We start from the raw sequence: 22,371 nt of genomic DNA on the forward strand, positions 1-22,371 counted from the left end.
TTACGTCTACGTACATATTTACAAATACTCCTAACCTCTGTCGACTCACTCTCACACACTGAATAGTCTCCATTACCTTAATTAAAATACAAAACAAACTATCCTATAATAAAATAGGATCCTACCGTTCGCGCCATTTGTAAGCAGTGGACACTTGCTTCCCGGTTCGAAGTTTATTTGCATTTAATTAAGGGTTTGGACAATGGAAACGAGCGTGATAATAAAGGGTAACAAAATTAAACTATGAAACAACACAATGAATAATTCGACAACCTCTACTTCAAATCCTAATTAACCAGACTCGTATCGCCCATAAACGCCCAGCGATCTAGTGCTGCAACATAAAACACGGATAGCACGGTCAACTCGCCTTGACCGTGCCTAATCTAGGTGCCCTGAAACAACCACTGTCGATTCTAAACCTCTAACGACACGTTCCATCCGGGCTCACCAGGCCCCAACCATAACTGGTCCTGGTCCCTTACACTAGTCCGGTATCAACCATGACCCTCTATCGAATAGGGTGAGAATGCAAACAAGGGGTATAATAAAGGTGCCCAAGGTACTTAACAGAACAATGAATAATCGAATATTTGCTCAACCAACGCTTAGTCACTTAGACTCATATTGCCTCAAATCCTATGCAACAAATTCCTAATTGCTCCGATTCATACTGCCTCAAATATTACGCAACCTACTTCCTGCCGTTAATCCTGCCCTTAACTTAGCTTTACCTATCTGAGTCAACCATTGCTGACTCTCGCTCTGCCAGAGCCCAGTGTTGTCAAGACATCCCCTGGTGTCGGACCAACCATTGTTGACCCCGGCCACAACCAAGCCTGATAATAGTAACTACGTAATGCTCCACTATTCTACGGCCGCCAATCTTATACTTACCACTATAACCATCTACCTAACTAAACGACCTAACCTTAACAGGTTCTAGCTACAGAACCTGCCCGGTATCAAAATGACCCCCCTCTCGATCGGGTAAACTGGCACTGAGCTATCTCCAAAAACTAACCCTATTTTCCTCCCGGGCTCTGATAGTCTAAACAATCTACCATTTCCCGGGAATTTGCAAACTGTCCTGTCGATAGCCACAACATAGTACCACTAGTATTCTGTAAACACTCCATAATTCAACCTCGTACTGACCCAAACATATGTTAAACTGACCTCTCTGCACTTAAACTGCAATAACTGCCGTATACTAATATATGCCCAAAATACTACCGTCACATACTGGACCCCACGACCGCCTTATTATAATTACTACACTACCTACATAGCACACAACATTACCCTGAATTTATCTCAATTAATCACTGCTTACAAATGCTGACTAGATTTCCACTGAGGTTTTGAAATCTGTCCCTTGGAACTTTCCCTAGGGGGCAGGAATGGAGCATATGATTCTCATCTTCGATGATTAGCTGGTTGGTGTTCAACTCGCAATAGTTACAGGTCCTTTCATCAAGTGGAGTTTTGTCGTACCTCCCCTTTTCAATTCTAAGGTGATGAGAACTGGACCGAATCTGTGTGGTTGCCCTTCTGTCCTGGAAAGACCTAGCGTGGTTTAGATATGGCTCCCATCCAAATTCTTTTTTGACTTCACTGTAGAATGATAGCTTTCTAGAATCTTTCACAAGAGAACCCCAGGAATCACGGAATAGTTTTCGCAGGTTCTCTGTCATCAATTCAGGGCTGCAGGAGTCCACGAGGAAGGTTGCGTTGAGCAACGATGATGAATTCCTGTCAGGAAGGTCGATGTTGTTGAATGACTTGATAACTGATTCGATGCCTACAAACCATGTGACAATTTGAGGTTAATCTGCTCAGTTTTAATTCAATAAAGTGAGACAGTAACACTAGTGGATGATAGAAACATAAACTTCAAACGAGGAATACAAATCAAGTCAGACAAAGCCTCCTGGAGTTTCTGCCATCCTGTAAATGGTATATAAGATTAACATCAGTCCTTTTTTAGTTTTTCTTTCTGTTTCTTTACGGTATCCGGCTTTATTAGGCGATCTTCACGGATACCAGAACATGTAGCAGGAGAACTTATTCGTTAGGCGTTGGCAGCTGTTTAGAAATGCTTAACTTCTTCTGTAGATCTTTATAAATCTTCTTTCTTCTGTGTATAAATGGCCATATGTGAATGATGATTAAATGAGATGGGTGTGATATGAGGATAGATTATGCAATCCTCTCAACTAACTTAAAAGCCAGTGGTAATGAACCAAAACAAACAAATCAATACCAGCTCCACAAAGAGTTATGCAGGCTAAAAGGCTGCCTCATAAAGGAGGACTTCAGAGGGAGGTTAAACAGGTGTCTCAACTGACTAATATATATCCCCTTTTCATTTTTTTTTTTTTTTTTTTTTTTTTTTTTTTTTTTTTTTTTTTTTCAGTTATCCTAAACACAGTTCAGGTTACTGACCGGGACTTCGGATTTTTATATTATCATTTTACAACAACCCAGGGGAACCAGGCTATTGGCCGGGACTTCGGTCTTTAAATTATTATTATTTTTTTTTTTTTTTTTTTTTTTTTTTTTTTTTTTGTAAACATTTTTATAAACATAGCAAAACTAGTCAAATAACTTAGTTTGCACTTTAAAAATCCCATGAAACTCACACGCACTGATTTTAAAAACTAATCTGCAAAAGTAAAAAATAAAGATTCTGACTCAAAACAAAAATGACATTAAAATGTATGAAAAAGCTAAAAATATAAACGATAAATCCATAAATAAAAAATAAATTCGATGTTCACTCTTTAAAAATACTAGTCCCTCTCAAAACACATACGCAGACTTTGAGAACTAGGCCCTCTCTTAGTCAAAACATCAGCAGGCATCGTCCTTGAGGGCATAAAGTTAACCGTTATTTCACCCTTCTCAACCATTTCCCTTAGTGATGCCATGGTAACTATCAGTCTTTTTTCAATGGGGTCCTTTGTCTTCTGTACAAGCTCTAGAAGTCCTTTATTGTCAATAAAACAGTCTATGGTCACATTTAAAGAATCTCCCAGTATTTGTTGTAGTGTTTGCTGAATAAAAATGGTGTGATCAGCCGCTTTCAGGAGTGCAAGGCTTTCAGCGGCTAAAGTACTGTAACAGACTCTGTCCAACTTTACAGATTTCCAACAGACAGGGTTTTTGACTCTACCATCTTTATCCGAAATAAGTATCAGATACCCACACTGACTACCATTGTTACTAAGATTTCCAAACGATGCATCACTGTATGTAAGTAGTCTTACTCCATTCTTTATGTTAGGCAGTTCTCTGAAGGTCAGTGGGGCATCTTCATCAGTTTTAAGCTTTTTGACTATCTTGTTGTGAAGCATTATGTCTGAGACGTTGGGATCTTTCAGATTATTGCTCAACTGACAAGCATCAAACGAAATATCTGGTCTGGTTTGGACAGATAACCAGATAAGTTGTCCAACACCTGATCTGTACTGTACATACTCTTCGTGAGTCAGAGCATGTGTTTTCTGGCTTCTTCTGTTACTTGATAGTCCTATGGTCTTTAAAGCACTGATATAATCTGACTGTCCAACAGTGATTTCATATGAGATTGGATCTTGTTCCACCTCAAGTCCAAGATATGTGAATCGCGATGCTTCCTGTGACTTAATCTCAAATCCATGCAGCACATCTTTGTGAATATTAGACTCAAAACCTTTGGTCCCTGCATAGATGAAGTCATCTACATGTACAGTCATTATTCCTGCAAGATCTTCTTTGTCAACTCTTGAAAAGAACAGAGCATCATCATATAAACATTTCCTTAAACCAGCTTGTTCACTGTGGTCTTTTACATTTCTGTACCACATCTTTGCAGCATCTGACAGTCCATAAACACATTTGTTCAGCTTCCACAGTATTCCTGGTTTATAGCATTCCTTTGGAGGGGTAAGATAAACTAGTCGCTCAATTGGTTTACCTTGTAGAAATGCTGAGGTTATATCAAGAGAATGAATAGGCCACTTCATTGATGCTGCTACTGTGAATAGAAGTCTTAGAGATTCTTTTCGACAAGTAGGACTGACTCTTTCGGTACTATCAAGAGGAATTTCCTCAAAACCTCGAGCTACCAAACGGGCCTTTTTCTTATGACCATTGTCATTTGTGACCCACCTTGTCGAAATGGGGACAAACTGATCATCTACTTCGTGAGCCTCAACCTCTTCATACACATTGTTTTGCTTCCATTTTTCGATTTCGTCAGTCTTCTGTGACTTATAGGGGTCAGTGTTTAACACTTCGATACTGACCTTCTTCTTCTCATACTTTGACTTAGCTTTGCAGAACTTCTGCTCCTTTGTAGACATTGATTCCTCTACATTAGTTTCGTTGCTTTGTGGTATATTATCTGTGCTTACAGTATTATTATCATCCTCTTCAGCAGGAGCAATATCGAAAGCGTTCAACAGAACATCATTTTTCAGCATTTGAGTTGCATTGTAAAATTCTTCAACAGTGGGATTAGGCTCATCTGGTGGATCGGTCCCACTTACTTCGGAAACATCTTTTGAGTACAGTTCATTTACATTGACAACATGAATCCGGTGGCATCGAACAATATACCCACCATGTCTTACAACTACAACTTTCTTGTCCACACCTATAACTGTTCCTGGTCCTCGCCATCGCTTATCATCATTTCTTTTGTAGTATACCATATCACCCGACTGTATCTCATCAGTGTACACTTCTCTAGTTTTTGATCTAATGGCTCGTCTGATCATCTCACTAGCTTCGCTTTCCATCATTCTTTTTCGAGCACTGTAGATGGCAGAGATGTTCTTGGCAACAGTTTCACTTGGACTCTCATCTTCAACAATCGTTGGACTAGCATAGGGATCATCAATAGAAGTGAGAGATGGATTTTTGCCAAAGATTAACTGATATGGCGAGAAACCATTTACATTTGCCAAAGTGTTCTTGGCATGACAGGCCCATGCTAAAGCAACTTCAACTGAGCATTTAGTATCTTCCATGATCTTTATCATACTGTTAGACAAAAGGGCATGGTGCCGTTCTACAAGGGCATTGCTCCAAGGTGCTTCAGCTCCAGTAGTGATGATATGAACGTTGAATTTCTCACAGAGGTCAACAAAACTTTTGTTAACATATTCCCCTCCATTGTCACTCATGAACTTCTTCGGTGGTCCAAAAGTGTTGATCCAGTGTGTAAAGACACTTTCCACAATGGTTTCCTTGTCTTTTGACCTGATAACTTTTGCAGCAGAGAATCTGGTTTTATGGTCAATCATGTGCTGGATGTAAATGTTTTTATTCTTGTCGTACACCTTAATATCCATGGCAACGGTATCATTGAAGTCTTTGGCTAAAGGCATACAGACTACTGGACGATTATTCGGTCGCTTGTATCTCTTGCACACATCACAGTTAGACGATACTGTGTCAATCTCTCGAGCAATTTCCTTGGTAAGCTGTCCTGCTGTTCTTAAGAGTGACTTTAACTTTTCAGGTGGGGGATGGGCGAATTGCTTATGTAGCTTAATCGCTATCTTTCTTTTGTCAGTACTTTCCATGGTCAGGTTTACAATTTCCTCTCCTGATTTACATAAGCAGACTTTTTGATGGATAGTATTCTTGCTCAGAGGGATGCTACAGTGTCCTGATTCATTGAAGATGATTTTCTGCTTTACACCAAAAGCCTTCACTGTGTCATCTCCAAAGTCCAATACCATTCTAGCATCTTTCATTGACTGTTTGCTAATCAGTAATGGAATCTGATCATCAACAACTTGTGCCACAATGTTCACCTGTTTGTCACATACAACGGCTGGGAATGTGCAGCATGTCCTTGACTTTGATGGTGCATTATCTCCAAATTTAAACGATACATGTTTCTCTTCATAGCACACCTTAATGAAATCTTCTGGAGACAGCGACTGAAGATAGACTTTCAACCATTCCTTTCCACAAACCGTTTTGTTGCATCCACTGTCAAGAACTGCTAACCCAAAGTTGTCACTGGTAAATTGGTCCATAACATTTGAGTTCTCTTCTTGGGCAGGAGCATTCATAAAGAGATTTACATTCTCACTCGTTACCTGATTTCCACTTTTGTTTATTCTGCGGCGTTCTGGACAATCTCTAGAAAAGTGGTAAATCGACTTGCAAACATTACAAGTAAAATGCCGCCCATATTTGTCTGTTGGGTTCATTTTTCTGTCACTTCTGACACCCGCAGCTACCTGATGTTGACTTTCCTGCTGTTGATTCTGTTGTCGGTATCCTCTGGCTCCTCTACCATTTCCTCTTCTAAAGCCATATCCCCGGTATCCTCTTCCCGAATAGCCACTTCTTCCTTGGCTGTAATATGCATGCTGCTCCATTTCCTGAGCATTCAGTACTTCATTTTCATTTTCGTATTCATCATACATATTAAACTGATTTTCAATACAGGAGTTACCAGTATAAAATGTAGAGTCTTCTTTAACTACACCAATCATTCTCTGGTGTGAACTTTCTGGATCTTTCATAGTTGTGATCTTCTTTATCGTTTCTTTCATGTTAGTGTATGTTAAGTCGCCACACATAGTAATGGCAACAGAATACTTGTAATCACTAACATTACAACTTCTAAGTAATTCATACGCTAGAACAGGTTGTGGAAGCTTAATATCATGCTCTTCCATTCGTTTTACAACTTTTTCGAATGACGAAATAAACTCCTTGACATCTTGGCTTCCTTCCGGACTTAACTTTCTGAACATGTCATAAGTCTTGAACTTTTCCTTAGCCAAATCTTCAAGATAAATTCCATCAAGGACCTCCAGGAGGCAGTCTAATCCCAATGTCTTTACTTCAGCACCTTCTACTGTGTCTGTTCTGCCATTTTGTAATACTTCAAGTGGAACTTCCACTGCGTCAGACTTAGCCTTCTGAGGTAACATAAAAACAATACATCCTGCTTGACGCTTTTCTTCGATCAATGTGGTTGCCGACCACAATTTCACTTCTTTCTTGAACAAAAGATAAGAATCTCCTAACTTAGGGATAGGTGGTCCACTACTGTTCACTTGATTTTCCGACATTTCCTGCTATCACTTTTAATTCAATAAAGTGAGACAGTAACACTAGTGGATGATAGAAACATAAACTTCAAACGAGGAATACAAATCAAGTCAGACAAAGCCTCCTGGAGTTTCTGCCATCCTGTAAATGGTATATAAGATTAACACTCAGTCATTGCAGCTTTGACATGTTGTGTTGAGGGAAGGCTCATAACTCTTTTGAAGTATTTAGTACTCGGTTTCAACATCTCAATTATAATTGGGTATGAGCCAGTTTCTCCCCAGGCTGTAGCATTGACTGCCCTTCTGTTAATACCAAGAAGGTATTTGAGGTGACGTAGGTGCACTTGCTCCAGTTGCTGTTTTGCGATGTGGGAGACTGCATGATCAAGGTTGTGAAACTTGCTGAAGCAAGAGAGGACCTTACTGACGGTGGGTAGAACTGGGGCCATACTTGACAACCGTATAGTAGAATAGGCTTGACAAGGGTGTCAAATAGTTTGTTAAGGCATTATGCGTCAATGTATCTCCGGTCTATGGTGCTTCTCAAGCTAAAGTAAGCTCCGAGTCCCTTACGGTAGAGAGAGAGTTAGTTGCCTGCCGAAATTTCCCTGTGCTGCTTATAATGATACCAAGATAGCAGTAGCTGTACTGGAGTAGCTGTACTGGAGACCATCTCTATATCTCTGTCATGAATGGAAGGACGCCAGTTTGGAATGTCTGGTCCTTTACCGTTGAAGACCATGAATTTGGTTTTGGAGATGTTGATTTCTAGACCCCATTCGATACAGTAGTCCCCAATGATCGAAAGCAATTTTTGGAGTGATTCAGGATCTAGGGCGAGGATTACTAGATCATCAGCCCACGCTAGGTGAGTCATTGATACATGTTTCGTATCCAAATATCAGAGATATTGGGCGGCGCGCGCTTCGCGCGCGAAAAGTGGCATGCAACGTATGTCAAGTGAGTCACTGAGATACCAGCGTGAGTTGGGCAGTTCACAACGGCTTCATTGAGGAGGTCAGAAAGCTTTTTAAAGTAGACTTTGAAAAACTCGGGGCTGAGTGGATGTCCTTGTTCAGTCCCTTTGTATGTAATGATTTTTTCAAGAATGCGTTTTTTTTTTCAGATCGTTCAAATTTAAATAAAAATAATTTAGAATTGACCAAAGATGAGTTTTTAGAATGTATTTATTTTCTTATTGATAAATCTTTTATTAATTTTAATGGTTGTATTTATAGACAAGTCATTGGGATACCTACAGGGACGAGTGCTGCTCCTAATATTATGGCTAATATTTACTTACATGTTTACTTACCTGAAAACCCCAGGCTTTAATGTTGTTAAACAACATAAACAACCGAATAGAGATTAGGCGGAATGACAGGCTGAGCGCGGCCCAGTAAATGTTTACGAGCACGAGTATTTTACATATTTATATGAAAATAATTTAAAGAATAAATTAGCTAAACTGCAGAATATTTTTAGATATCAAGACGGTTTATTAGTTTTAATAACGATGATGGTCTTTTTGAAGAATTTATTCCTGAAATTTATCCTCCTGAGATGGTTGTCAGTAAAACCAATATTTGATATTTCTGTTCGCAAAACTCATTTTCTTGTAGCGCGATGCACTACTGGGTCGCGCGCGCATCAAATAATGCTTCTCGCAACCACTTCGGTAGATCGGCGAGATGCACCACTGACTACTGTGCCTCACCGAGCTGCGAAGGATTGACATCGTGAATTGACTCATTTTCTAGATTAATAACTATTAGTATTTGGATGGATTACTGAGGGGCACTGTGTTAAGGTGATTTAAGTGGGTCCCAATCCCCACCGACCATTTTTCTTTGTGTCATGACTATGTATCTGAATACTTGCTGAATATATACTTGCTTCATCATTTCCTTTTTATAACAACCAAGGTGTTTTTATATTATTGACTAAGCGACTATGTTGCTCTAACCAGAGCCTTTTCGCTTGCAGTAGCGCGTTCTCAGTTCACAGTTGTGAAACAAGCGCGTCACGCAGTACTTGACATACGTCGCGTTGCATGCCACTTTTCACGCGCGAAGCGCGCGCCGCCGAAACATTAAAATTGATCTTTTGATGTTTGACAAATTGCATTAATGCAGGGTTCAGGGTTGCGGAATAAACGCATCAATAGAAATCTCAAATCTGCAGACTATGATGAATGCAGCACTAATATAAAACTTGTTTTGTGTTTGCAGATGTATGAAGCGCCCATGAACGCAGCTACGCTTAGCTGCAGTAAGCAGTTTCGCTAATTCGCAGCAGGGTAAATGAAAAATGGTAATTGGCGCAAAACTCTTCAGCATACACAGTGAGCAGGTCCCGCGCGCATGGCCCGGCATCGTTCGCCGATCCACGTTCGCGTGTTTGGTGTCTGTTGACATACGTTGCATGCCACTTTTCGCGCGAAAATATCTCTGATATTTGGATACGATACATGTATCAAGGTGTTTGGTGACGTAGTCGAGTAAAGATGTCGCGGCGACACGTACGTTAGAGTGTTACTAATATAAAGTGATCAGTCACGCGACATTGTTCTTTTATTTTAGTTGATCTGGATTTTGTAAAAAGTCGATTCATTTACTTATATTTATATTTTCCACTTTTAAATATTTATCGTTGCTCGCATGGTTCACATTACTTACCTGAGGACCCCAGGCTATTATGTTCATTAACATAATAGCCGAATAAAGATTTGGCGGAATGACAGGCTGAGCGCGGCCCAGTAACACATTACCTGAGGACCTGAGGACCTGAGGACCTGAGGACCTGAGGACCCCAGGCTTTAATGTGGATAAACAACGAATAGAGATTTCAGATTAGGCGGAATGACAGGCTGAGCGCGGCTCAGTAAGGTTCACATAGCCATGTGTCTACGCGCACTGCTACTGCAAGCGAAAGGGCTCTGGTTAGACTTAAAGCAACTCGCATGGTACATGATCTTTATTTTCACTTAATCATTCATCATTGCACGGCCCGGACTGACATTTGACATCACATCACTTTTTGTTTTGTTTCATTTCATCTATATTCATCTATTCATCTATAATCATCTATTGTATTCGACTCGTCTGATTGCCGCACGGGAATTTGAAACTGTATACATTTATTAGAGTATTAGATATCACCGCAGCCTTGAGGGCGGTACTAAATATTGCACGCGCGTGCGCGTGCAATATTTTATATCTCCACGAGGGCGCCAGCCCGAGTGCCGAGGCGGAGATATATATACGATAGTTCCGCCCTCATGGCGAGGAATGATATCGTGTATATCCATGAGCGGGCGCTTTACAGTTTTCAACAATCATAGCAAATAGAAGTAAAAGATTTCGAACTAAAGCTGCAAATTTAATAGAAAATCATGCTTTAGCCTTTGGTGTAAGATGCAGAACAGGGCAACAATACTGATTATATAACACAATAGAAGAATTGAAATCCCACGTACCTTAATGGTATTACACACCAACCATATTAATGAACAATCAACGGGATGTTAATCATTAACATAGATTAAAAATTGTGTATCTCCGTCAATCCATACTACGAGTAACACAGAATTCCTGTTACCATGACAACACGTCAGATGTACAATGAGAGTTAATCAGTACACAGTGTGTAGGGCCGGTCAAACAATAAATTCAGCTTTAACTATCAAAGAGAGTGCTCGCCATAACTTTAACAACTGTGTAACTATAAACTGAATGCAATCTGTTATAGTTACCAAGAGAGCTCATGATAACGAAGCACGAAGGGACATTGAATATATATATATCAATCACAACCGCTTTCTTTTATTGTGTAGAAGTCCAGCCATGAAATATCTATACTATAATTTAAACTTGACGAAATTTCCCCGGCAACGGGGACATAGAAGAAAAACACCGAAAATCGACCTCAAAATGACCCTCTGGTGAAATCAAACCCAGCTCGCAAATGGAGTTGAAACCTCGCCATTTTTAGCAGGGTTGTAGAAAAAGGATAGGAATAGGCTATAGCATTCTTAGAATTTTGATTTAGGCTTTAGATTTTTTATAATTAACGTCGGAAGTGAGGTAAAATAACCGTTAGAATAATGTCGTTATTTTAGCAAAGGTTTACTGCGCTGTTGCGTAGCAACGTTAAAATGCACGTGCGCGAGCAAGGACATCTTAACTACGCGCGTTGTTATGCTGTATGCTACGTCATAGCTTCAAAACTAGCTCACATTTACGCTCACGCTATGACTTATATTCATAACTTTGGTTGTGATTGGTATTTTTTGATGCGGTAAAAAGTATCGTTTTGGGAATCCGAATACTAACAACGCTGTCGCCATTGTTAAATAAATTCCATTATGTCTACTGTATAACAGAGCTGTATGATGAAGAGAAATTAAAACATAACTGATTTTTAAAATTTCCTCGAACAAAGCTTTCGACTAGCGGGTTTCTAGTATATATATATTACGTTGAGTAAAAGATCAAATTCATAACATCAATATTGAATATTAGTGGTAGACGGTATAGTTTCAAAACAAAAAACAGGGCAAAATTTCTTTCGGGAACACAATAGAATTACACGTAAAATTCCGGCCTAAAATTTTAAGAATTATTACTCGAAATACTAATAGCTTGAGCAATTATGGAAATGGAAATCAGTTGAAATAAACAATGGAGCGTGTATGGTGTATACTGTATAAACATCAACTCTAGACTTAAAGTCGCCACTAATTGTTGCAACCATGGTAACACGTCACGTGTTCAATGTCAGCCAATCATATTGCACTGCGTGGTATAGGGACTGAGGCCGATAAGTGATATAGTACATTCCTTGAGCCGTGGGAACCATTAAGATGTAGTGGCAGTGACATTAATATGGTGTACGTGTCTTGTAATAGATACAGTTTAATAGTTTAGGCCCCAAAAATTTGTTTGAAAGTGAAAGTGCTCCGGGCTGTATTGTTACTTGTCACGTTAAGTGTCGTCTGCTGATCGCGTGCTGTATTTTAAGCGGGCTACCGGCTGGACGCGCACTGTGTCTTGTTAGTGTTACATCGGGCTGCGAGAGGTCAGAAGACAAAATATAGCCCGCTGGTGGATATAAAATATTGCTGAATTGCTGGACATGCTAACATGAACAGTAACAAATGCAAAATCTGCAAACTATGAACTATAAATATAATGTATAAAAGTATAAGATTCCTATTTACTGGATCAAAATCAATAACTAAAACCTACAACCATTATATACCAGATACCTGTTACCATGGGCAATATATTTATTTTTGGGCGAGCGAATTAGTAAGAGCCGTAATTATAACTAAATTATGTGTTGAGTAATAATATAATAACTATATAAGTTATTTGGGTAACACGACTCCTGTCCGAAAGCGACATCTGTCCGAAAGCGACATCTGTCCGAATCAGGGTACCAGAAAAAAACGACATCTGTCCGAAATTGTGACCTGATTTCAATACGACACATTTCCAATTAGAGACATGATCTAAACTGTTACTTGCTAAATTGTATACGTAACATGTCCAATTTGAGATATGATCTGAGCCATAGTTTACTACCACAGTTTATTTTAATTTGATGTCGATAAATTGGACAATAGTTTCAATGTTATTTAAATGTTATAAATTAATTCAATATAATACAATATCACAGAATCAAATCTAAAGCATAGTCAAATTTCCGATAGCTTTAAGGAAATCCATAGGGTTGCTGTAGTTGTCGTAATCATCTACAATTCTCTGAAGTTGTCGATCATAACGGATCCATTTGGGTGCACGTGGCTCAGGTAGTTCCCGCCCGTCTCTTTTGGTTTTCTTCACGTCTGTAAGGGCTTGTTCTGCTTTAAGGCAATCAAGGAACTTCCAAATTGTGGGCTTCGAGCAGGACAGCATTGAATGGAATCCGTGATGCCAACCTTCTGCGATGTTGGATGAGCGAGGAATCCTCATCTGTGCAGCTTCGTGTTGATTCCACATGTGGGGAGCGAAGTTAGGATTGGTGGTTGATGTCCCGATCCAAGTGTTTTCGTAGTATGAAGCAAACTCAGCCATGTCTATAGGAAGGAGGGGCTTCAGGTGTCTCCAGATTCGAGGGACGTCAGTCTCCGGTACGTAGGCAATAGCTCCAGTCATCGCGAAGAAATCCCGAACAGGAGAGTTTGGAGTCAGGTACTCCTCCCAGATGTTGGTCTGCTTAACATGCTTCAGGAGGGCTTTCTTGTAGTGGAAGTTACATCCTCGTCTGGTAGTGGAGGGCCACACGGAAGCAACTGCGTTGTGAATGGCGAGCTCGTAGTCCATGAGGATGGATTGTGGTTGGTATCCCCCAGAAGCCCAGGTGTCTATCTCCTCGAACAGGTTGCGGTAGAGGGTCGTCGTTTTTCCAGGAAGGAGTCCATAGAAGAGGGGGAGGTGCCAGCCGTCAGGGAAGAGGCCATGGACTGTGAAGAGCTGATGGAAGAGATTAGGTGCGGATTTGAAGGTACCGTCGACTACCCAATGCTCCGCGTCCACCATATGATCTGCGTTCTTAGGAGTCCCCCAAAGGAAAGATCGACGAGTCCGTTCGTCCCATCCAGAGTCCCAGAGCATCATTGGTTCGTTGTCGGTAGAGAGGATGTAGTTTGCAGGAATGGAGAGCGTTTCCAGATCTCTCGGGTTAGAAGGGTGTCTGTTAGCTGCTTTTCTGCTTCTCTGTACCATTCTGTTGAGGGATGACAGCTGGCAGCCAAGCTTTGCTCTAGATTCGTAACCCAATCCACCGACTGCTTCAGATACGAGGTATTTCGTCGGTTGATCTCCACCAGAAGCCTTTCTTTTCAAGTTCTGTTTGCTGACGTGGACGGTCGTTTCAGCATGGTGGACAGGGTGAGTGTGGTCAGGAGTAGGAGTGATCAGTTGTCTGTCCACGGTACGGATGCGGGCTCTGCAACCCTTTCGGAATTCCGAACATTTCCAGTAGGAGGTGTCGTTACTTCGCTTGTCGAAGACGTATCTGAAGCCATTTAGGATAGGGTTCTCCGAGCCTTGTTTGCGTCCAGGGATAAACTGAAGATTGGTTGCCATTGTGGATTGCGATAAGTGATCTCCATACTGCTGTCCTATATGTACTCATGTCCTGTGATGTGATCGACAGCTTGTTAGGGTACGGCTAGCACGATCCTGTTCTCAACTAGTCAATCACGTATCGATGGATCAGATCTTAAGGGATCACATCAGCTTTAGAACGTCACGAGATTACCTGTGAGCTTGTGAAATGCGAATGTGAACCGAAATTACAATATGATCCGAAATTCGGACAGATGTCGCCAAAAACGACTCCTGTCCGAAAGCGACATCTGTCCGAAATCCCTAATTCAGCTTTCGGACAGATGTCGCTTTCGGACAGGAGTCGCCCAATCGTTATTTGTTTTGTTTTGATATTGTTTTGAATATTTGTTATATGTGTGTTATATTATAACACACACATAACAAATATTCAAAACAATATCAAAACAAAACAAATCTTTTTGGGCCAAATTAGCGGGGCAGGACTATATGTTATAAAACATAGAAGCAGTGTCGGTCTGCCGGGGTTATTTATTAAGCGGGAAAAAACTAACAGCGGTAGCCGGGAGTATCACTATCAGTATCAGAATCTATCCCGCCCGCCCGGCTGATTATTCTAACCCGGAGGTGTTTATAACGACCTGCAATATCCCAATATCCCATATCCCATAATGGGACCAAATACCAAACATCACAAACCAGCAGCTGCACACACATGGCACACAGCCGGTCCCTGTTAAACCCGGCCCAGTAAATATATATCCCAAATCATATCATTAGTACAGAATCAAAGCTATTATACCAAACATAGTAATAACTCTATAAAACATTAAACACTCAGCTATCACATTTATGTGTATAGCAATTGGTATATATTTGATATAACGACACCTATAATGACTGTGACCTCATTCAATTACACGCACACGCACACACTGCACACGCTACAGAGTATTGCTGTATATAAGTGTATAATATATAGCGCGCTGTAATAGGATATCGATTCATTACTTCGCCTCTTTCTTTGCTGCTGTGTGTTTGTTTCAGCGTCGAGTTGAATTTGTTCTTTAGTTTCTGTGTACACTTCTAGATATCGATGGTAAGTTGTGTATTGCAAGCTTAGACTGATAAACTCGTTAGCGTATTATTGTAGGGAGGTGTATAATAAAATTGAGAGTATACATTGAGAGTATACATTGAAGCATGCCAGAATGTATAGTACTTGCAATACACACGCATTGAGCATTCAACATTGTTGTGTTACACCGAGATCATGTTATAGAAATTCAATCAACTCTTTTGTTTTCACCGAATGATTATTTAAATATTCACACCGCACAGGCCCATGTTGATTCGATAATATGGCCAGGACTATAATTATGTACACTGAATAACATAATTATATGTACTGAGTCGTTGTATCCGCTAGCTGTAGCACTTCCTTTCTTTCACCGCGTTAACAAACTCTGAAATAGTAGATTTTCAGTATACATTGTAATAACTTTATACTATACATTTTGATAACGTGTTAGTGTATACTATACACTGTACAATCTAAATTCATGGTGAGTCTACGTTCGTTGATATGTACTTTATAGGCTTCGTGTACAATCATCATGTATTGGCAAATGAAGTCGCTCGTTCGCAGCAATTAATGTGTATTGTATATCATGGTATCTGCTTCTTGAAGTACATCAGTTTATACATTGTAGTTAGAGGCTCACGATGCTTCATACTGCTGCAGCAATATTAGCAATATTAGCAATATTAGGTGTACACCTCGGACTTGTCAGCCTGTAATTAACACGTTAATTTGTGAACTATGAGGTTAAATCAGACATTGATATTGTGAGTATCATTTAACCTGAAAGTAACATTCCTCAAATTCCGCAGAGTTACCCTCCAGGACAACCAGGATACCCGCCAGGTATTTACTGTTCTATATTAGATCATTAGTTTTTATTGGTTCTAAAACAGATTAAGTTACATCGGTTACTATTTATTAGGCGTATTTAATTCCATGGAAACCGAGGAGCAATAAGATTCTTATTCCTTGTAGATTATATATAGTAAATATGTATAGTATATACATTCCTGATGGGACCGGTAAATTTCTTGAAACCCTAGTGTGTTTATCCCAATTCCTCTTTCTGTTTTGTTTAACTGATACAATGTTATACTCTAATGCAGGAAACTAACTCTAGCTTTACAGGTCAGCCCGGATACCCGCCCGCGGGACAGCCTGGATATCCTCCACAAGCCGGCTATCCACCACAGGTAACAGCTTATAGACAATTCTTATAAACAGCTGCAGGTAACAGCTTATAAACAATTCTTATAAACGCTGCAGGTTATATTATCTTTATTAACAAATTGTAATTGTATCAACTGATCGCAAATGTGTTTCCTAACGCTTTTGAATGATAAATTAAAATTATTTATCCAATATACTGAATCAATGATTTCATCAATTTTAAATTTTTGCGTGATGTAATTTTGTTCGTTCGAATCATTTTAAATTGCTGAATAACGTATGTTCGTCTCACATTAGAGAAGCAACACAGATAGAATTATAAATATGTGGTCGTCTGTAGGCTGAAATATGATAAGTTTTCAGCAGCGCTACCCGGCCCCTGCCGGTTTTAACCCGGCCCCTGCCGGTTTTAACCCTGCCCCTGCCGGTTTTAACCGGGCCCCAGCCGGTTTTAACCCCCAGGCTGGCTATGGATACCCTCAACAGGTAGGTTACAGGTGATTCTGTGTGCTGATTCGAGGTGATTTGTGTTTTTCAACCTGTGATTTGGGTTTGTATTGATTTATCTATGAGCATCAATATGGAGTGATTGGAGGTTTTGTGTGGTATATATTAAATCTACTTTAGTGTGGTAGCAAGGTTTGTGGTGATTGGTTGAACTGTGTTTTATATTAGAGCCTGTTTTATTTCAATTTCAGTCTACTCTTAGTCTTCCTAAATCAAGAGGCAAGGTATCATTAAACTGTATTATGGTTTGGCAGAATCTATAACCAATAAGTCAACAAATGGTTTGACTGGTTTGACGAATGAGCATTTATAAAAACAATAAAATTAGCCCCACGTTAATTCACATAGCAGTAGATTTATTTTCCTGAAGATTTTATTCGTCTCAGGGTCCTCCAGGCGCCTACCCACCCCAAGTAAGGATCTCATCGTTATTTCGTGTGTTACTTTATTTATTTTGTGTTTGTTAAGCTGATGATATTACTGCTCTACAGGTAATAAATATGTTTTTGGTTTGACTTTACGATTGTTTTTATTAATAAAGTTGCAACAAAGTCTTCGTATTATGTAGCCTGGGTTTGGACAAGCTTTCGCCCACTTAGAATATTTCCATCACAAATCACGATAAATAATACTCAATAAATGTAATAGATTTGTAGTGTTGCAATTAGTTTATATTTAATCGACTGAGCTTAGTGCTATAATAAGCCTATAATGTTGAGGTAAATTAATAGATTTCGTGAACGTGTAAATGTCGTTATTTTTGTGTGTTATATCTTTTTGCTGACTATAATAAATAATAAGCTTTAATTTTTTCAACCCTTGACAGATGTTGACTCGTATTAGCAGCATAAGGGTGTTTGTTGAGTAATTTATTGAAGTAATGGTTCCTGATATTTTACATTTCTCCGAAACAAGATGTCCATTAAAAATAGCTGTGTCCCAACCTATCGGGGAAATATCTGTTTCAGCATCCAACAATCGCACGGAGACCTGATTTTAGGTTAATTTGACTTCATATTTACGAGAAATGTTTCAAAAATGGATAAAACAGTTTTAGGATAATTTTAGATAACAATATTCTATTGATTTCAGGGGGCACCAGGTGCATACCCCCCTGGATCAGCGTACCCCGCCCAACCAGGCTACCCTCCCGCCGCCGGAGGTTACCCACCCCAAGCTGGGGGTTACCCCCCTCAAGCGGGTTACCCACCCCAGGCAGGGTACCCGCCTCAGGCTGGTGGGTTTCCCCCTCGTCCCGCTAACCCTTATGCTGCTGCTGGACCTACTACTGGTGAGTCTTTAGTTTTATCTGTTGTAGCGCAAATTCGGAGCGACAGAAATAGTGTTCCTTGAAACAATATATTGTACTTTTCAAGCTTAAATAAATTTAGAGATGATTCATTAACTTAACAATTTAAACTATCATTCTCTACATTCCTTTCGTTTTATTTTGACATGTTTCACATACACATTATAACATCAGTCTAACCTCTCTCTCTCTCTCCTGCCAGGAGCAGCGGGACATGACGGAGCCCGCCCCCAGGCCGGATACGCACCCCGACCCGGCTTCCCACAAGCAGGCTACCCTCAACAAGCTGGTTATGCACCTCGTGCACCTCAGATGGCAGTCCCTCATGGTGGTATGAGTCATGGTATGTTTTACTAGAGCTTGTGTTTATTATCACCTCCTTCAAGGTGCAATTGCAATATAGTAACTACTAATGGTAATCACTTGACCCAAAGCAAACTTGTATATTTGTTAATATCATGCTCTCATATTCTGGAGCCTTCATAACAATATGGCAAGCTAAGCTGGTTACTTGGTTTATACCACTGTGTCATCTACCAGGTCAAGGTGGGTATAGAGCTGCACCCCACGGAGCTGTTCCTGCTGGGTACATGGGCTACGCTGGGGGAGGCGTCAAGATGGGCAAGAAGGGCAAGATGAAGAAAGTGAAGGGAATGAAAGTTGGCAAGAAACCCAAGATGAGTAAGTATTTGAGAGTTCAGTTGATTTTGTAAATGTTTTAGTATGTAAAATTATGAAGAGGGTGTTTTTCCGGAAAAGTATATAGTAAGTAACCATAATCAATAATTATTAATTACCGCCTCATTAACAGAGAAGTTCAAGAACAAGGGACACGGTGGTGGCGGTTCCTCCTCCTCCTCCAGCAGCTCCTCTTCTTCAGGCAGTTCCTCCTAGTCACGTGACATGCTCAACAAGGATTATTGATCGGGTTTGAGGGGATGTACACTCGGAAGCGAGACTGTGCGCGTTCCTGGAGTAGAAACGTTTGCGGAGGAAGAGACAGTTGTAGATCCTTTTGGCGCCATCTTTATCAATTGTTTATGTAATTGTGATGCACTTTCGATCATGCCTTCAAAATTGAAATATTTTAGTAGCTTATTCAATATTCATTCAATATCAAATTTATTTACTGACTCTTAAGCAATGATTTTTAGTGTTCATAATATATTGGGTTGACATTTTTAGAAATCTAATTAATGATCGTAAACTTAGGCGATAAGATATTATGACAGTTACAGGCGTAAGAAATTTTTCAAGCCATGATGTTTATGGAGTTCAAATTATTCAAACCATTAATGTTAATATTTACATTTTTAAATCGGTGACAACTAGTGTATATGTTTTTAACGTGATTGCAAATTTTCATTTTGTAGCATACAGGCAAAGTATGCGTCTTAAAGCTATCATGGGCGTAATTTTTGAGTTCGAATAATAATAATTTAACATCTAGAACCTTTTATCAGACTATTTACCAGTACAATATCCTAGTTTCAGAAAAATTCAGGCGAGTTTTGTAATACTATCAATTAATATTACAATATGCTAATAGTAATATGGCGTGGTCTCGATCATTAAAATTTTACATATTGTTATTGTCATCAGGGTCGGCTGTCCAAAAATTATCTCACACGAAACTCAGAAACTGGCCAATAATTTTGGACCTATTCCTCGACGTTTGATAATTACTTTGAACTCCCAAGTTGTACCCCTCTTAGTCTTATATTAAGTTGAGTTTGCCACCTGCAAATCCAATGATCATGACAAGTTATATTTATAACATTGTGAATAGTATGAAAAATATTAAATCGCATGTCATACGTTGTGCACGCCTTTAAACTTAAAAGCTATAAGAATTATCCCTTACAATCTGAATCATGTCAATGTGTATTTACGATTCTTGCTTTTCCGGTGTTCATTCTCAAGTTTGTAACTATTTTCAGGCATCGCACAAATCGAAATAAATTTAAATAGAAAAAATGCATGGCCAATCACCGAAAATAATATTAACTTATTAAATTTAATGGCGCGGCGGTACTGCCACTGGACCAATCTAAATAAATGTTTATGTAGGACGTAGGTACATTTATGTAATTGTAAAAATTTGACAGTGGACGAAAATATAAAATTTAAAAGCATGAGCATTCCGTCTTTGTTTATGACTATGAGGGTAACATTTACCGGTAGAACTAGAAGTAGCACTAATTAGATTTATAAATATAATTCAAGGAAACTGGTCCGGTGCACTTGTACTCAAATAGACTATATTTGACACCATTTTGGAAGTAGACATGTCAGTTGTACGGAGCATGAGCCCTATTTAAAGAAACGGGCCACAAGGTGGGCCACACAGTTTATTATGTTAATGATTATGTTGCATTTTTATTTTAGCTCGAATCTTTTTTACCGTAACAATCGAACTTCCGATATCTGAAATTTTAGTGTTATTTTATTTTTATTTACTCGGAAAGTCAGGCCCTTCTGATTCTGAAGCTGAACAATTGAAAATTGTCGCCTCACTGCTACACGTCATGATAGAATTAGAACTAGAAGATATCTTCTCTGCTCATAACACATAACATTAACTCATTTTAACATATGTGGTGTCATAACAATAACAATAACAAAAATAATATCTGTATCACTATCATGAGTATCAATATCATGAGACTTTTGCAGCAGAGGACCTTTTACTCTTTTAGATCTCGTAGGAATCCTGGGATTAGAAGTTGTTATCGACACAGAGACCTTCTTTATCTCACATTGCGACCTATTATCCAAATGAAGGAGTTTCTGTCAGACCAGGCAACGTTTATATAATTCCAATAGTAACTACCTTAGTCGGTAATATTATGGGGGGTCTAAGTAATGGTCCTTTTCGGGCCAAAGAACCATATTTATAACAGTCCATATTTTTACCACCCATAATTTAACCCCTGAGTCAAATTTTGATGTTCCTTTTGGTATATCAGTCATAATGTTTCATTCACGTCCTAGAAGTGTTATTGTTTGCTAAATTGAAGCTAGTTCTGGTTCAAAAAGTCCGATTTGTCTACTATTCCCCCCATCCTTTCAATTTGAGGGGTTAACTAGGAACAATTTCAATTTAAATTTCAGATCAGCAACATTAGATGAATAATACAAGTTCAGCAGCAGCCGTTTCGTTGCAGTGTACAATTCGTGAGCTGTACAGGCTAAAACATATACTTATAAATATATTGGGGAGCTTGTGAATATTTACACGATGCAACTGACAACTGAATTTTAATCACCAGATTTCGATAGCAGTTGCAGACGTCAGCCCCACATTCTATTCTAAAATAACGCTCCATGTGTAGCAGAACAATTATATGTACTTTAACACCTGATAGGGATCGGATATCTAACGAAAAAATATTGAATTTGATGTGAAAGCGGCAATTTGGTTATAATTGCGAAAAAAAATTGATCAATAATTTCGATTTGAGGAAAAGAAAGGAAAGTCGCAGTTAAAAGTGTGGGGGTCAAATTTGGATCTTTTCGGGCCAAAGAACCATATTTATAACAGTCCATATTTTTAACTCCCATTACTCTCCCCCTATAACATTACCGACTAAGGTAACCTCAATGACATATATACCCCTAGCCTTTTTTTATTTGACATCGCTCAGGTCGCTGATTATTCTGCAAATATCTTTATCTTCTTCATGGAACATTCCCTTGTGGACCTAAGTAAGAGTAAGACAAGAGCTGTTCTGGTTCATTTGATTTTTGTGGAAGCGAGGATTCGGATTCTGATATAAGTCATGTCATCACTTGCGAAGCAGGGTTTCGTCGACTGTCGTCCCCAATTGCAACATATTGTCATTTCCCTCAAATAATTGTTATTACGATACACTCATACAGCTCATTTAAGATGTTGGGCCAATTTCAATACTAAGCACATCGATGAAATGCTGTCATGTGAACATTATGACTGTAATCACACATCACACATGTAATATGTATGATAATCACACATCACACATGTATGATAATCACACATGTATGATAATGCCCAAGACCTAGAAATGATATTATCAGTTTCTAATGTTGATACGATTAATTATTTGGAGGTTTTGCCTCCTTATCACTTATTTTGTTACTAACAATGTTAGCTCAGAGAAAATACTGTGTGAA

General features: G+C 39.2%; 3 protein-coding genes across 6 annotated transcripts in view; 2 read left to right on the plus strand and 1 right to left on the minus strand.

Moving 5' to 3' along the window:
* LOC134824109 (proprotein convertase subtilisin/kexin type 5-like) overlaps positions 1-22,371 on the plus strand; it is an 89,610-nt gene that overhangs the window by 35,919 nt on the left and 31,320 nt on the right. The window lies entirely within an intron of this gene.
* On the minus strand, positions 12,761-14,164 carry LOC134824531 (uncharacterized). The gene has a single exon (XM_063836438.1). It carries the CDS (start codon positions 14,162-14,164, stop codon positions 12,761-12,763), a length of 1,404 nt encoding a protein of 467 aa, XP_063692508.1.
* Positions 15,138-19,619, plus strand: LOC134824036 (annexin A7-like). 4 transcript variants are annotated; one of them, XM_063835712.1, is made up of 9 exons: positions 15,145-15,245; positions 16,040-16,073; positions 16,359-16,423; positions 16,764-16,886; positions 17,294-17,320; positions 18,000-18,198; positions 18,419-18,559; positions 18,757-18,897; positions 19,028-19,619. In XM_063835712.1, the coding sequence occupies exons 1-9, from the start codon at positions 15,243-15,245 to the stop codon at positions 19,108-19,110; spliced, it is 816 nt and encodes a 271-aa protein (XP_063691782.1). In that variant the 5' UTR covers positions 15,145-15,242; the 3' UTR covers positions 19,111-19,619. The 4 variants fall into 4 exon arrangements, with proteins under 4 accessions (XP_063691783.1, XP_063691782.1, XP_063691784.1 ...); XM_063835710.1 differs by lacking the exon at positions 15,145-15,245 and adding an exon at positions 15,565-15,711; XM_063835713.1 differs by lacking the exon at positions 16,764-16,886 and having other exon boundaries at positions 15,138-15,245.

This window comes from Bolinopsis microptera, chromosome 12, assembly GCF_026151205.1.
Source record: "Bolinopsis microptera isolate Bmic1 chromosome 12, MBARI_Bmic_1.0, whole genome shotgun sequence".
Classification (NCBI taxonomy): domain Eukaryota; kingdom Metazoa; phylum Ctenophora; class Tentaculata; order Lobata; family Bolinopsidae; genus Bolinopsis; species Bolinopsis microptera.